The sequence below is a fragment of the Pavona decussata genome, unplaced genomic scaffold (genome assembly GCF_977016875.1).
Source record: "Pavona decussata unplaced genomic scaffold, jaPavDecu1.1 SCAFFOLD_161, whole genome shotgun sequence".
NCBI classification, from domain to species: Eukaryota; Metazoa; Cnidaria; class Anthozoa; order Scleractinia; family Agariciidae; genus Pavona; species Pavona decussata.
The window spans coordinates 1,507,501-1,522,644 of record NW_028145572.1 but is presented as its reverse complement, the minus strand read 5'-3'; the positions used below and the strand labels follow the sequence as shown (position 1 = coordinate 1,522,644).

General features: G+C 36.9%; 1 protein-coding gene and 1 long non-coding RNA gene across 2 annotated transcripts; both read right to left on the bottom strand.

The window, feature by feature from the left end:
- Window positions 1–87: 87 nt before the first annotated feature.
- On the bottom strand, window positions 88–12,074 carry LOC146464667 (sideroflexin-1-like). The gene is made up of 12 exons (XM_085129471.1): window positions 11,983–12,074; window positions 7,662–7,835; window positions 7,046–7,216; window positions 6,476–6,574; window positions 5,812–5,887; window positions 4,622–4,707; window positions 3,739–3,799; window positions 3,519–3,585; window positions 2,569–2,618; window positions 2,024–2,073; window positions 1,724–1,771; window positions 88–1,013 (listed from the first exon to the last, which is right to left on the bottom strand). The coding sequence occupies exons 2-12, from the start codon at window positions 7,829–7,831 to the stop codon at window positions 914–916; spliced, it is 978 nt and encodes a 325-aa protein (XP_084985597.1). The 5' UTR covers window positions 7,832–7,835; window positions 11,983–12,074; the 3' UTR covers window positions 88–913.
- A 1,571-nt stretch (window positions 12,075–13,645) lies between these two features.
- On the bottom strand, window positions 13,646–14,901 carry LOC146464666 (uncharacterized). The gene is made up of 3 exons (XR_014868441.1): window positions 14,871–14,901; window positions 14,705–14,774; window positions 13,646–13,961 (listed from the first exon to the last, which is right to left on the bottom strand). It is a non-coding gene; the product is annotated as an uncharacterized LOC146464666 (long non-coding RNA).
- Window positions 14,902–15,144: the final 243 nt, after the last annotated feature.

Genomic DNA, 15,144 nt, shown 5'->3' with positions numbered 1-15,144 from the left:
TAATTATGCTGAGGGAGAGATAATAATATTATTTAAATAAAGTCTACCATTACACAGTCACACCATTAAAACAATAATATGCCATAGTTAGTTGAAGAAGCCAATAATTTTAACAATTCCCCAGAAACAACTGCAAGGATGCTGGCACAAGTAAGGAAGTTATAATTACAGGATTTTTTATATTTATACTTTTTACTTTGGCATGGGAAGGGGCATCACAGTTCAAACTTGCTGCAGCTGCAGTCAGCTGTGATGGAAGATAGTACTGGTTCTTTTAGATTAGGTCAATACCTGGAGTTACATTATCTCACAACTATATCAAGGAAAACACTGATTCTTGAATGCCACATTGTTTCCAGCCCCCAAACAATGTCACAATACCTCACTTATATCAGAATCCTCACAGCGACAACTCATACTTTTAAATAATTCTCACGATAATAAAAAAATGATCGGCTCCCTGCTGAGATATCTCGGCCGGGAGATCACAGCTTCCTGAAACTATCCAGCACATGTATATTTGGAATTCAATGCATTTAAAAACAATCCACTACCTTAATTCTACTAGTTAAAATATAATTAATGGTAGATCAACAAGATAAGTCACTCATGATCAATATCCCATTATACAATAAGTTAAAAAACTAATACGGCAAGATTTGTTAGTCATTTCATTTGTGGCTAACTGGTTAAAGTGTGAAAGTTTTAAAGATTCCATTCTTTCTCCATTCTTATGGGAGATTTGGATAGAGTGTGAGAAACCAAGACCAAAATGGACTGAAGATTGTCCTCAGTTCATGTAAGAATTCAATTGGACATGACGTTAAATTTTTTCTAGCTAGGTATGATAACATTAGTATGTCATACAAATTCTAGATTCATTAATAATAAATATCAAGATTGTATCACTTAATCAGAGCCCCTTGTTGAAGTACACATATTTCATAGGAGCTCCTTCCCTCTTCCTGATGATTTCTTGAAGCTCAGGCTCAAGCTTGGAAACTGCTATTGAGCTACAATAAATCAGATTAAAACACATTGATCAGCTTTATCATGAAGAATTATTAAAACAGTTGCATGTAGAATGAAACTATCTCAGCTGTGAAATGTTAAGTCCACTGCAAAGGAACTTTTATAAGTGCCACTGTGACAGCAGTTTGTAGCTTGGAAAATTAGGGCCACTTAAGCCAAATAGTTTGGTTTAAGGCTTGTAACTTACTGGAGAATGTCATTCGATACTTTATTACTATTTATCATCATCATCATTGTTAACTGATTAAGCTATTATGATATTGAGTTGTAGTGTAGATAAATCTTGTGAACAGCAATTTTAATTGTAGATACCTATTTTAAGATTTGATATGTAAACAATTTTCTTTTTTACAAACTATTATTATTTATTCATTTACTTATTTATTACCTATTTATCTATTTATTTATTTTTATCTCCTAGTATAGTGTACACTGTTTTAGGAGTATCCCTATTAAAGCATTAAAACTATTTCATGAAAATAAGACCCCAAAAAACTTTGAGAGAATTTTTCAAGTATTAAACACCATATCTTTCAGTTGCCAGCTCAGATTCTTGCCTTTTTATCGCATATTTATATCTTGTTTACATCCAGTTCTTTTGTCCAAACGTGCCATGATATGTTCTCACTTTAAAATTTATTTTGTTGTTATTTGTTTATAACCAGCATTTCAAGGCCTTGTTGAAACTTACCTTTTCTGTGGAAAGATTGCACAACAAAGAGGAGTGGCAAACACCAAGCTAAAGAGATAAAAACAAAACATGTGTTAATTACTTAGTACACATTGACAAATAATATTTAATTATTTATTAACTCTTAATTAATTAACAATTATAACATTTTTCACGTTGCTGCATGCAATGTACAAATCCCTAAAAAAATTAAAATCTCATTCTAATCAAAAAAGAAGAAAACACCTAATTTCAAAATTTATAAATTTACACTAAAAATTTCAACACTCAAATTATCTTAATTAATATCTCTGCACTCACCAGAGTCCAGTTAAGCCCACTGTGATTGGAGATGCTAAAAATGGCCACCGCTATAACAAAAATAACAAGATAAACATTGTTACATGACAGAAACATTGAGAAATTTATGGCACTTTAGAAAGTGGCAATTAGTAAAAATTGAGTGCAGTGGAAGGAGAATTAGTATTTACAGTATCTAAATACAAAAATTTCTTCTACGATGCTTAGCATCAAGAATTTTGCTAAGAAATATTACTTGCATTACTTATATTGGTACCCTACAGCTCAAACTGCATATTGTTTTCTGACAACCATACACTAAAATTAACTTATTTCTAGTTTGCAAAAATAATTGAAAACTTAATCTAATAAAAAGTTCTATAAATAAATAAAACCTGATGGATAAGCCAAGGCTTGTATTGTCAATAATATTATAAGTTAAGAAGTCTTACTAATAACATAATTTTTGTATGTTTTAATAATATTATGTACTTGCTTTTGTTTTTATGTAAAAATTATTTTAAAAAAATTAAAAAAGAATCTGATAATTCCAGAAATCAGCTCACCTTCATGAAGGCCTTGGAATCCAAGTAGTTCATTATAATAGGTGGAATAGCTGGAAATTAAGAGAGAAATTTAAATAAATTTAACAAAATAGATACATGGAGAAAAATTACTGCAAGCAGTAAATTATAACAATAATACCAGGGATATAGCTCCGAAAAACCTAATCAGGACATTAATAAACCCAGACAGCTCTTAATATTATTGGACTGTGCACCTTTAAAATTAGCCTCAAGTATTTGTGTTATATTGAAATTTCAGCTGGTGATAATGACAACTTTGTCTTAATGCACTGGCTTAGAAAGATCATGCTGTCTGCAACAGTTTTCAAGTAAGAATTACATAGCCCATGCTGGTTTTTGGACATAAAATTCAAGGAGTATTCAAGCACTAAAAACTGAGTTTTCAAGGAGTATTCAAAGCAAGTTTACTTTGTCTTGCACTATGTTTCGAAATGTTTTCATTGGTCAATAGCAACTTTAAAAAAGCTCCCCCGGATATAATCTGCCCCTGATTTTGAAATCTGCGCTCAATCCCTAAATTACTTTGATACAATCCTACATTACTTCCCATCCGAACAAAACTTCAAGGAGTTTTCATTATTTTCAAGCACTTTCAGCAAAAATTCTTCTTTTCAAGGGCTTTTCAAGCACCCTTGAAATCTAAAATTAAATTCCAGGGCTTTTCAAGGACTTCAAGGAGTAGCATGAACCCCTCCCCCTTCCCTACACATACACCAACTGTCAAAAGATAATAAAATTGTAGTTTTGTTTTTTTCATTTTTCTTTCCCCTTTTAAATGTATGATTTCTTTTGTATTATTCTCCCTACTATCATTGCTTGTTAGCATAATCCCCCCAAAAAAATACATTCAGTAACATTCAATATTAACAATAATATTATTGGTATTGATATCAGCCGATTCCTTAATTTCTAGGAGATAATAAACTCACACATTCCAGGGGATGCCATAACAATTCTTGAGAAAACAACACTTGCTATGGCTTTCCTAGCAGCAGCCTGAAACATCACGAAAAATAAATAAACAATAAATTACAGTTCATATTAAGTAACAAGCATTGCAAACAAAACCATGGCTGAAAAGTTATTAAACACAAAACTGTAAAATGCATTGTAATTATAACCAAATAAAATAAAAACCAAAAGTCAAACCTTGGATTCTCCGATTCTGTTTCCATCTTCATCAGTGATTGGAATTCCCCTCATCAACTCCCTGTTGTTAGCACAATTTAACATTATTAATTCATATTTCCAGTTGAACGTATAGGTTTGGTCACTCTATTAAATAATTTTTTCAGAAATATTTATTCAGTAATTGAATTAATAGCTCTCATTATTGTGAAGAGAGCTTTGCAAGTTAGCTGCCCAAATTATTTCACCAGTTTTAATTCATCAATACTGGAATCAATTTTGCACCAAAATTACATGTATCTTGTGAAATATGGTCAACAAAAAGGAAAGCAATAACTGTCCTACATTAAATTTTAGGTCATTTAATATTATAATTAGCTTTTACTTCAATCTGCCAGATTTTTTCCATGTGGTCTACAATCTTTTCGCAAAAGACTGACCCTTGTTACTTTTAGCCATTCGTGTAATCACTCCGGGGAAGAATAAAATTTCCTCAGAAAAGGCTCTTTTTTTAACAATATAGTATATTTTGTCAACAGAAACAGCAAAGGACAATAAAGCAGCACTGGCTGTAACAGACCTCTCCCCCTCCTTACATCCATGGAATATTCACCAATAAAACAATAAAAAAATATAGGCTTGTGTTTTGGATTAAATTAAGCCACATACACAGATTTGGGTCTAATCTAAGCAAATACAAACTGCTCGGTCTGAGTACAAGCAAGCCTCTTTCTATCGAAATAAGTCTGTTATTGCAACAAACAGAAAAGGACCCGTCATTTTTGATAGCTGACTTTATAAAATTGAGGTGTCGAACACACTCCTATAATCTGTCGTCAGTGCCAGTAATATGTAAATGTTTGTAATTTCCAGTAAATGATAAAAAGCCAGTGTGTTGACGTACGTTTGTCTCATGAGAGGAATGTTAACACAGTTTGCTGCAGCAACAGCAGCAAATGGAACAAATCTTCCAACCAAAGGTGGTGTTGACTGTGAAATAAACAAGATCACACTTAATGGAAAATCTAAACTCAAATTTATAAATTTTAACAATAAGTAAGGGTCACATGGTTTCAAAAATGCATATTTTATCACAAATTATAATTTATTGATTATAAGTGATCAACATTAACATGATAGCAAAGAAAAATTTTTTGCAATCTAGCAATTATTGACAAATATTAAACATGTAAACCCCCTGGAGTATGTAAGGAAGATACAGACTGAGGTAGCTGGCCAGTCAAGAGAGGAAAGACGCCAGGATAGGCATCTGGGAGGAAGGGATGGGAACTGAAAGAAAATGGAAATAATGCAAAGACAAAGTGGGAGTTATAGAATGAATGGATGACTTTAGTTTGAAATAATTAAAAAAAAAAAACAGGAAGTTATGTAGATGTGGCTAAATAAAAAATGTAGGCAAAGTTAACCACAAGCCAATGCGGTCAGCGGTTTTTCCCCTTGGTGCATATGACCTGCGGGGGGACCCTAACCTACAGGGTGATTGGAGGGGCTGATTAGTGTTTCTCACATTTGCATTATTTTGCTTTGCTTGAGCTGATCTTGGCAGTTAAGGCAAACGTTTGCGGATTCTGGCAGGCAAGTATATTTCGGTCAGGTAAATATGATTTTCCACTGAATTCCTTTCAGTGTCACGGTGCCTGTTGGCTGGCTACTGAAGGGGTGGTTCCCGCCTGCAGGGTTGTCATGGATGCCTCCGTGCTCTGCCTGGATTGCGTCAGGCCACCAGCCAACACTTTAGGCACCAGTTCCCAAGCTCATCTATTGGCGGTGGGTTTAACTGCCAAAGAAGGAGAACCAGGAACTTTGGGACTGGGAACCAAGAGAAGAAACTGGCAGCCTCCTCTAACCCCATCAACCACTTCCCAGTCTACTCGATCTACATGTAAATACCTCAGTCCGTAAACTTTGACAACTGGCTTGTTGCAAATATTATAATATAAAATTAATCCAAAGGAACTATCCATTATATCGATCCTGGCAATTTCAAATGTCACTTGATAATATGTATAGCCTGTTGGGAGATTAGACTGATGTTTGGATAATTAATTTTTTATGCAGATGTTAACTATGTACCTTTGTCAACTGGTTTAATCCCAAAGCTACTGCTACAGCTCCTGTTGTGGCAAATGCATAACCTGTCCACAGTTGTCTGTCAATGTACAAAAACAAACTGTCATGCGCTCAAAAACATAAATTCTGCATGAATGTTATGTGAAGACAATATCCCCTATTAGGTGTTAAAAATATTTTTTCCTGTTCATGACCTATTTGTTTGCCAATCATTAAATTACATCTTCCTCCCCCCCCCTCCCCTCCAAAAAAAGAACAAAGAAACTATCTCAAATGTGTCTGTCACTAGACTTAGCTATAAAAGTGGTTAAAATATTCAATGAGCAACTTGCATACAAAGATGTTGCACTAGATAATTAACAGTGGGCATAGGAAATACTCTTCTAAACTGCAGAAAACTGCCTTTGTTTTACTGGGTATAAAATAACATTTTATCAGGATTGTACGTGCACTTTCACATTTAGCATGATGTTTTCAAGTGAGACCAGCCTGTGCAAGTTGTTGAATTTATCTAGTGCCCAAAAGAATCAACCAATTGGAAGGAAAGTAGCAAAAGTATACAGGCATTCCAGGTATTCCACAATGTTGGTAAAGTAACAACCTTCATTTATAAGGGCTTTCACAGCAATAATAAATATCTTTTGACAAAAAGGTACACAAAACCTACTTGTTTGTGATCATAGAATCACCACTCCTGTTTGTATAGTTCACTACTGCGTTGAACGACTGATTAATCCACTGCCAGAAGAGCACTGCTGACGTACTCCTGAAATGAAATGAAGTGAGTGTGGCCAAAATCAACATCCTAATTACTGTATATAAAAACTAGGAGCAGAAGAGTTTAATTTCCCAAAATTTATATATAGAAAGTCACCTGATTTATAAATTTCAAAACATCTCTATAATATAATTGTGGGAGCACAGTAGTGTTAGTAGCTGTACTTGTTATTGCACTGGATGTTAGTCAAAAAGACTGGACGGTATTTTTGAGGTAAAGGACTTCCCTGCCATCATATTGTATCACTAAATGCCAAGACTCTCTTCAACCAAGTACAAAATGGTGTAGCAGTGATATACTGCTGGGCAGGACTAGCTACCCATCCAGGGAGAGTAGCATTGTAGTCCTTAACTTGTGTCATGCTACAGAAACAGGGTTAAGCACCGGCCACATATCAACTGTGACTTTCCTTTACCTTAACTCTACAGATCTATGCGTGGATATCTGAACTATACTCACTTGTAAAATGTCATCATACAGCCACATATCGACATGTTCATTGGTACTTGTGCTGACATCCGTCCAATGATGAACATTTTGTCTCCTGTGTCTGGGTGGAACGCTGATTCATACACCTTTTTCGCCCGCCATATCTGTTCATCAGTGGTTCCTGAAGGTTCTTTCTTCTGCCTGTTAAAACCAGAAATGACAAATTCAGTTTAATGACTTACTATTTATACTGTTATTTTCTTGCAATTGTATTGCAAAAGTCATGCATGAAATCCTGTTCAAGGGCAAAATATTTTTTTCCCACTTTAGGATTTTGTATAAAATCTTCATGATTTCTACCTTCCAAGGCCGGTAACACACTGAACTCACAACTATGGATTCAAATCCTGTTCAACGATTATTGCATACATCTATTTTAAGTTAATTTCATTCACAGAGTTAGGAGAATCCAGACTGCAAACAAATGAAGACTTTCTCTCTAAGAGGGAAAGGTATCAGCTGTATAAACAACATCAAACAGCTATATATTGAAATCCTTTATGGTTTTTTACAGAGCGAGTTAATAACAATCACTAGAACCTACAATAACCAAAGTTAAAGGTATTTTCAATTGGTGTTTCCATACCTGTATTTTATAAGTAATTCTTTTACTTCATCAAGTTCCTTGGCTGTGCGTAAAATATTCCTCGGGTCAGTAACAGTGAAAAAATGTTTGGCACGTCCAAGAAATGTTGACTGGTCATAACGAGGAGCATCCAAATTAATCCTTGCACCTTCTAGTCTAGGAGCTTCCATGGTTCTGGAAAATGGGAAAGTTGTTATTATTGTAGAACGTAACATGGACCGCATTGTTTAATATTCTCTACTACCCCAGCATTAATTAGGTATGTCTAATTAACTTTGACTTCATTTAAATTGTTTATACTGGAAATAATAATAATATTATAATAATTAGTGCAAGTTTGTTGAACAATCATCACATCCTAAATGAATAATACTGTACATTTTTTAATTCAATTTTCAATTCATTCACAAGTTATTCAGGTGATCGAGTTATAACAAAATTGATTGGTGCAAATAAATTATATAATTAAAAGTAAGCGGTATATCAGAATTTACTATTTAACCCTTGGTTAAACCTTGAGTATACAGGTAGAGGGGGGCACCCCCTCACAACTTTTTGGAAACAATTTTTTTAACCCTTTCCCGTCCGAGGGAAATGGCGAATTTTTCTAAATCCCTAACTATGAACTGGGAGACCACATGTGATATACCATTTAAAAGGTATTTTCTGGGGTGTGCTAAAAATCACACCAACAGAGATGGAGGAGGTCACATATTAGAGTGAAAAAAGTCCAAAACGAAAGAAGAAAAACATTGAAAATTTTCTCATTCGTTGTACATACTGGGTATCCCCCTAAACTATAGCTTAATGTACAGCTCTCAGTGCATTGCTTGTTGTAAGATATCAACTGGACCCTTAACGTACAAAGAAAAAAAATTCAAAAGTTTGAGGGGGGGTATGATTTTATGCCTTCAATTTATAGATCTTTCAAAGATCTTTTGGTTGTGCAAATTTCACACAAATTGACCAAATACTGAGCTCATAATTGCATCTTGTGCTATATGGCACTCTTGGTCGGGAAAAGAAGACCAAAGCTTTCAGTGTTGCTTCACATCTTTCTCAGACACATTTGACATAAGCATTGTTCATCAACATGTTCAGATTCCTCACATAAAAATCTCTGCTCTTTAAGTTCTCTTAAGCATTTTTACTTACTTAGTCTATTTTACCAATCCTGAAATCTCAATTTCAGTTGGGTATGGGTTAATATTTGAGGTTATTTTCTGGAAATCAAAAAATCTAAGATGGTGGATCCAATAATACAGCTACTAGTAAGAACTAGTGAAAATAAAATGACAATAGCTTGCAACTCAGAGTTAAAATGTCATCAAAAGACAACATCACTGCCTTAAACTTTCTTTGTGTAGCTGTCTTCATAGCGTAATCATAAGGCGGAAAGAGCCTTATCAGCTCATACAACCCAAGGATAAACCTGGACCTTATTTAGGCCAATTTGGAGCTGTTCACATGGAGGGAGGAAGATCCTAGCACTAGGAAGATCCTAGAGAGCAGATCATCCTAGCGCCATATGTTTTCTGTATTCAGTTTACATGCAAAAAGTTGTACTTGGCGCTAGCGCTAGGATCGACCTAGAGATAGGAACTTCCTAGCCGAGAGATAGGAAGATCCTAGCACCATGTAAGCTACTTTTGCTCGGAAGATCCTAGTACTAGGGACAAAAGGAACAAACATGGCGGCAGCCTGGCGTTCAACTGCTCAAGGCCGACAGTTATTCTTCTTTTCCTTCTCCAATGAATGATTTTCCAGTAATCAGATACCTATGTTATGCGCACAGGATTCTGGGATCGCCAGGGGGCAAACATTGCAAGTCGCCAGAAAGAAATGTATGGCATAAAGTTGTTTCTTCGTCAAAAAACAGCGATTTCGGGCAAAAAATAACGCATTTTCGCTGTGATTTTGTGAGAAGCGGAGGTGACTAATGTTGGTGCGTGGAAATTGTAAGATTTTGTGTTATAACTGGGATGAAATCTGTCGATAAATGCGAAATGTTGATTGTGCAATCTACTGAATCTACACCAAGTAATGGTGACCAATAGTCTCGAAATAATACAAACGTAGGTATTAATTTGAGGGGATTGACTCAATAAAGCCTTTTCAGTTGTAATTGTATGTGTGCCGATAAACCAACCTATGCCAGGTGGTGATCACGGTGCCATATGAGTGTATAAATATAGGGTTGACAAGCCTTCGCGCTCACGTGCGTGTTTTAGTTTTGCCCTCACGGGTATATCTTTTTGAGAACACCCTCTTATTTATGAAATGAGCGGTGTCCCCCGTAAATTTCCTTTAAGAGCTTGATTTTCTTCTTATTAAATGCCATTTATGGTTTGTAGGATTTGCGTGATGTTCACAGTCGCATGTTTTGTATTTTGATCTCAAAGGTCATTTCTGGGTTATGCGTATCGTTTATTAGAACTCTTCTTGTTTCTGTTTAGCGACTACCGTTCTTATGTACTTTGTGGCATTATGTTCAGGTTTGGTATGGGCCATTTCAGTGCATCCGGTGACAGTATAGCCTCTGTTTTTATCACTGTAAGGATAGGATTTGAACGGTGTACATGTATCTTACAGCTTTTGTGTTGCTGAGCCCGGCTATTTGCTTTTGCGGTTGTCGCAAGATGTTGTGTGTCTTATCATGGCTATCTGTCTTTTGATCCTTTCTTTATCATTGTAGCTTGTTTGAAAGCTATGCAATGCGTTAAATTGAGGGCTTAAGTCCTCTTTAGTCCGTTTGTGTTTTTGTTAATATCGCTTCGCCGATCCGCTCTGCAACTTTGAGGTTTGTGTAGTGGGAGCTTTAGTTAGTATTTTCCTCCTGTGTTTTGATTACACCACAGAAAGATTTGACAATTATCCTGAGTTAGCATTCTCGTTGCTCTGGCCAGGGGAGATTTCCCCGTGTTAACTATCACTGGCTTCAACCCTCCACAGCGCAATAACTCGGTAATTTCCATCCCCTCGCACAATAATTTCTCCTCTTTGTTTGGGTAAAATTTCAGCAGCCATGTAGTTATAACACACGTGCGTAACTAAAAAGAAAACAATCTCGACACACATAATTATAACTAAAAAGCTTTATTGAGTCAATCCCCTCAAATTTACACCTAAGCTGCCTAAGTTTGTACTTTTTCAATACAATAACTTGATCTAGATTCAGTAGATTTCACAATCAACCTTACGCAAGAGTATTTATCCATAGATTTTGTCGCATCAACCACACAAAAACTTACAATTTCCACGCACAAACATTAGTCACCTCCGCTTCTCACAAAATCACGGCGAAAATGCGTTACTCTTTGTCCAAAACCACTGCTTTTGACAAAGAAACAACTTTACGCCATACATTTCTTTCTGGCGACTAGCAATGTTTGCCCCCTGGCGATCCCAAAATCCTTTGCGCATACATGGGTCTCTAATTACTGGAAAATCATTCATTGGTAACCACTTCGGCCGAAATTTCTGCATGTAAAGTAAACAAAAAGTTTTTCCACCTTCTCGGATCTTCCTAGTGCCAGGATCTCCCTTCCTCCATGTAAACAGCCCCCTAGATGGTATGTGCACTTCCAAGGAAAGGACCAATTAACTGCCAAGTCTTTCAACTTGTACAAATCAGGTAAAACTGCAGCTTAGGCCCCTTAGACTAAACTGCAGGTGTGAGAAAAGCACCTTAAAATTGTCAACCCGTACCACTTGTACAATTTCAATAAAGCAAGTGTATTTGTCTTTTATCTGCAGGTAAAAGTATACGTGTCTCAACTATGATGAACAAGCTTTGTATGTACGTAGCAGCCAATAATTATCATATAATTAATGCTATAATTGTTTCCAAAGTAACTCTTGTTTCATTGAATTAGTCTCGGTATTGTTATTGATAGAAAAATGAGGACTTTTGCACGGCAAATCATGATTTTAAGTAAGAGTAAGCAACCATAATGCAATCATAGCTAATCATGTGGTGGAATTTTACTGCTTAACCGAACTTCACGAAATTGACACAACAGTTGCGGGTACCAGGCTTCTAACATAATCGCTTTAATCGAAAGAAATTTAGTTACTTTCTTCAGCTTAAGTGAACGTCAAGGTAAATAAGCTTACGTTTAAATGAATCGAAAGTGATCTTCTGTAAGCTTAATTATGAATGGCCGTCAATCACAATGCAACCCAAACTTCTCACTTTAGCGAGGGCATCTTTACTATTCTGATAAAATTGTGTACTGTACTAAGAACTTACTGGTTTACCCGAATAAAACATGCCCTTACAGCTGACTTAAGTTCTAAAGGAATCGCGAATTGTTCTTACCTTGGAAATTACACGTGGAAGTTACTCAGTGCCCGACAGAAATTTCACAACAAATTGCCGCCGGTGAATACTGTGCTACAGTCCCATCATGCATCAAGGCCGTGTGGAGGTGTGTAAGGGGGCGTTGGGTACCCGAGACAGGTACTACCGTGTCGGGTAGGGGTAGGTAGCCCTGAGGAAACTCCATTCTCGAACGTCTCGTAAGTGCTTCTGAGATCCATGTTTTACCGATGAGTGGTAATTAATAGCGCAGACTTGGCAAGTGTGTTTCTTACTTCTATTGAATGATGAAGATTTTAAAAGTAGGGAATCCCTGCTGGCGCCCGCGCGCCGTGCCAGCGAGTGAAGAGGCGTCTGGTCTTGGTACAAAATAGTTTTCTCGTTTTCTCTAGTTTTTCTCTGTTCTTCGTAAACAAGGCTAGCGAATGTCGTACAGTCCCAGAAATGATCCCCAACCCCGAGCTAGATGCCCGCCGGTTAGATGATCCTCCATAATCGATCCCGAAATTGTCCCAATTTTAAATAAACAAAATATTGACGAAACTTGGACCGCGCTCCTAGCTCAGGCTGCTGAACGTTGACAACGCAGTTTTGACGTACACAAAAATTTTAAAGCACCCAATGATTCTTTTCGGTAAACATCTGTTTGTATTAAAGGCTGGATAGAACATAAGAGCTTTTGTTAGAGGTGTCTCGGTTACAATTAGAGCAGAAACAACTCAGGCATGGCAGGCATGCCAGGCTTGTGGAACAATACGTACAGCGAACTGCATATATATCCTCTCTGTTTAAAGTCCATAGAGAAAATATGCCGTCTATATATCGTTTCCAAACGAGCAGTTTTAATGCACTTTGGTTTAAAATCTCCGTTTCAACCTTAGCCATGAAGATATTGCTGAAAAAGTAGGAAAAATTACTGATAAGTGTGTGATTTATAGTATCCTCCCCGTGCATTAGTTGGGCATTTTTCCGGCACTCCATATCATCGTCTGTTCCGGGTGCCAGGCATTTGATGGAATCGTGAATTTCACCTCACAACAACATCGAACGTTTCAATGGCCTTTTTTATTCTAGAGGTCACATTATCCGTCTGGACGAACTTGGGCCAACATTTGTTGTTCGTGCAAGTGGTATTAAGTATAGTATAAAGACGGGCACAAGACGCATTATGGAAGTTCGGCCAAAACAATGAGGTAAAGTGGAAAATCTAGTGATACATAAATGCAGAAAATAACTGAAAGTGTCATCTGAATGGACGATGATCAAAGAGATGAAAGAAAACCGTCACATAGTGGACGAAACGAACGTAAAACGTAGAAAGATGAAAGAGGTTTTCATCAGATATTTTCAACTGAATAAAACTATTATTGATTATCTGTATCTTTTACAAGATTGATTTGCGTGAACATTTTCCCTGCAGATACAGTGGAACCCGGCTCTACAATTTCGACAACAAGTTCTAGTTTTCGTAGGCTTACACTGAAATTCCCACATCTTAATTACTTTAATTGACAGGCGGATAGTGACTTACAACGTGGATCAGAACATTATCCACTCTTTAAACAATCAGCCTCAGATAAGAGCTAGCACACGACTGCTGTGCTTTTAGGTCTACCATCTTGGATGCAAATGCACAGGATACAAGACAACAGCAAACGAAAACGTAACTTGAATATTTTAATTTCATTCATTCTTTCTTTTACAAGCTCCTGTGATTGAACACGCTAACGTGCTTTAAGATTGTTCGATTAAAACTGCGAAGGGAATTTCCATGAAAATTTGTGGAGAAATTATCAATTCTTTTAAGGTAACGATGTTATGTAATTCAAACTACTAATCCCAACGACCGCCGGTGTCTCTATCTTCGCCCAACGTGTAGCTGGATAGACACCCTGGGGTGTTCGGCATTTTTATCTTCTCCAGCATAGAAAATGCTGCAGGCAAAATTCCGGACACTTTGGATACCCTTGATAACGGACCTAAGAAAACGAAAAGAATGAAATAAGACAATGAGTGTGCTAAACACGTCATTTTTGTTTTAAAGGCAATGAAGAGACTCAAATGTTATTCGCCTTTAATGGTGAGACTCTTGCCACTTTTATTTCTGTTACAAAAAGTTGCGTATGTAAGGACAAGTTCAACGACGAGCTTAGGACCACTCAGGTTAAGGCTAATAAGAATGGTATTAGCATGTATACGTAAATTATGATCATACGGGTGAGGGAAGTCCTGAAAAGGACTGTTTGCAGTGACATTGACTGACATTTCGACAACACGAGCGGAGGTCATCTTCAAAGTGTGGAAAGTCAGTAGGTGGTATAAATTTCTCTGGTCGTTGACCTGATTGGTCAGCGAAGCCAAGATGTTATTCAGTGGTCGTTTGTCAGTAAGCTGTGATGTTATTGACTGTGGATCGGAGACTGCAAAAAGTGATTAGTGCGTTTCGACCATTCTTTTGTTAGTCAAAAGTCCGTTGGTCTATCTGAGTAAATTGTTGTCAATAAGCCGTTTATAAGGTGCAGGTAGTTGTAGGCATCGGTTTTATGGCGTTCGCTTCTAAGTTAGTAAACCAGATTTCCAGAGGGAGTCGTTGATGGTAATTTCTACTCAGTAGGTAACGCAATTGGCAGAGCCCCAGAGGATTCTGTGGTTCGTTTGTGAATGTTGATGTGTGGCTACTAGGAATTTTCTTTCCTGGCGTTTTCCTCAGCTTACAGTTTACCGTTGGACTTAGTTGTTGTTTTCGACTCCTCCTCCACCGTTTCGTATGGGATTTTGTCTTGGAGCACAATCTGCGCAAACAACAACCAAGAGGAACTGAGTTATGGAAAAAAACAGCTAAAATGAAAAGAAAGTCGCCTAAGTAGTTTTCGATTTACGGCCTGTACCTCGCCTTTTGCAGCAGACATTCTTGCACAAAGAAAATTATCGATGCACGCACTTGCTTGTGGCAACATTAATCCCGTGTTCGAGTTTTGTGTTGTTTGTCTTGTGATTCAGTTGTGACAACATGGGCCGGACAGGCCTACTCTGACCTCTGGGACCTTAACTCGCCGCGAGATGGTGCGAGCTAATGCGAGTTAGGCGAGTTAAGGTGAGATAAGGAAAAATCGAGCTTGCCTATCAGTTGCGAGTTTGTGCGAGTTAAGGCGAGTTAGGGGA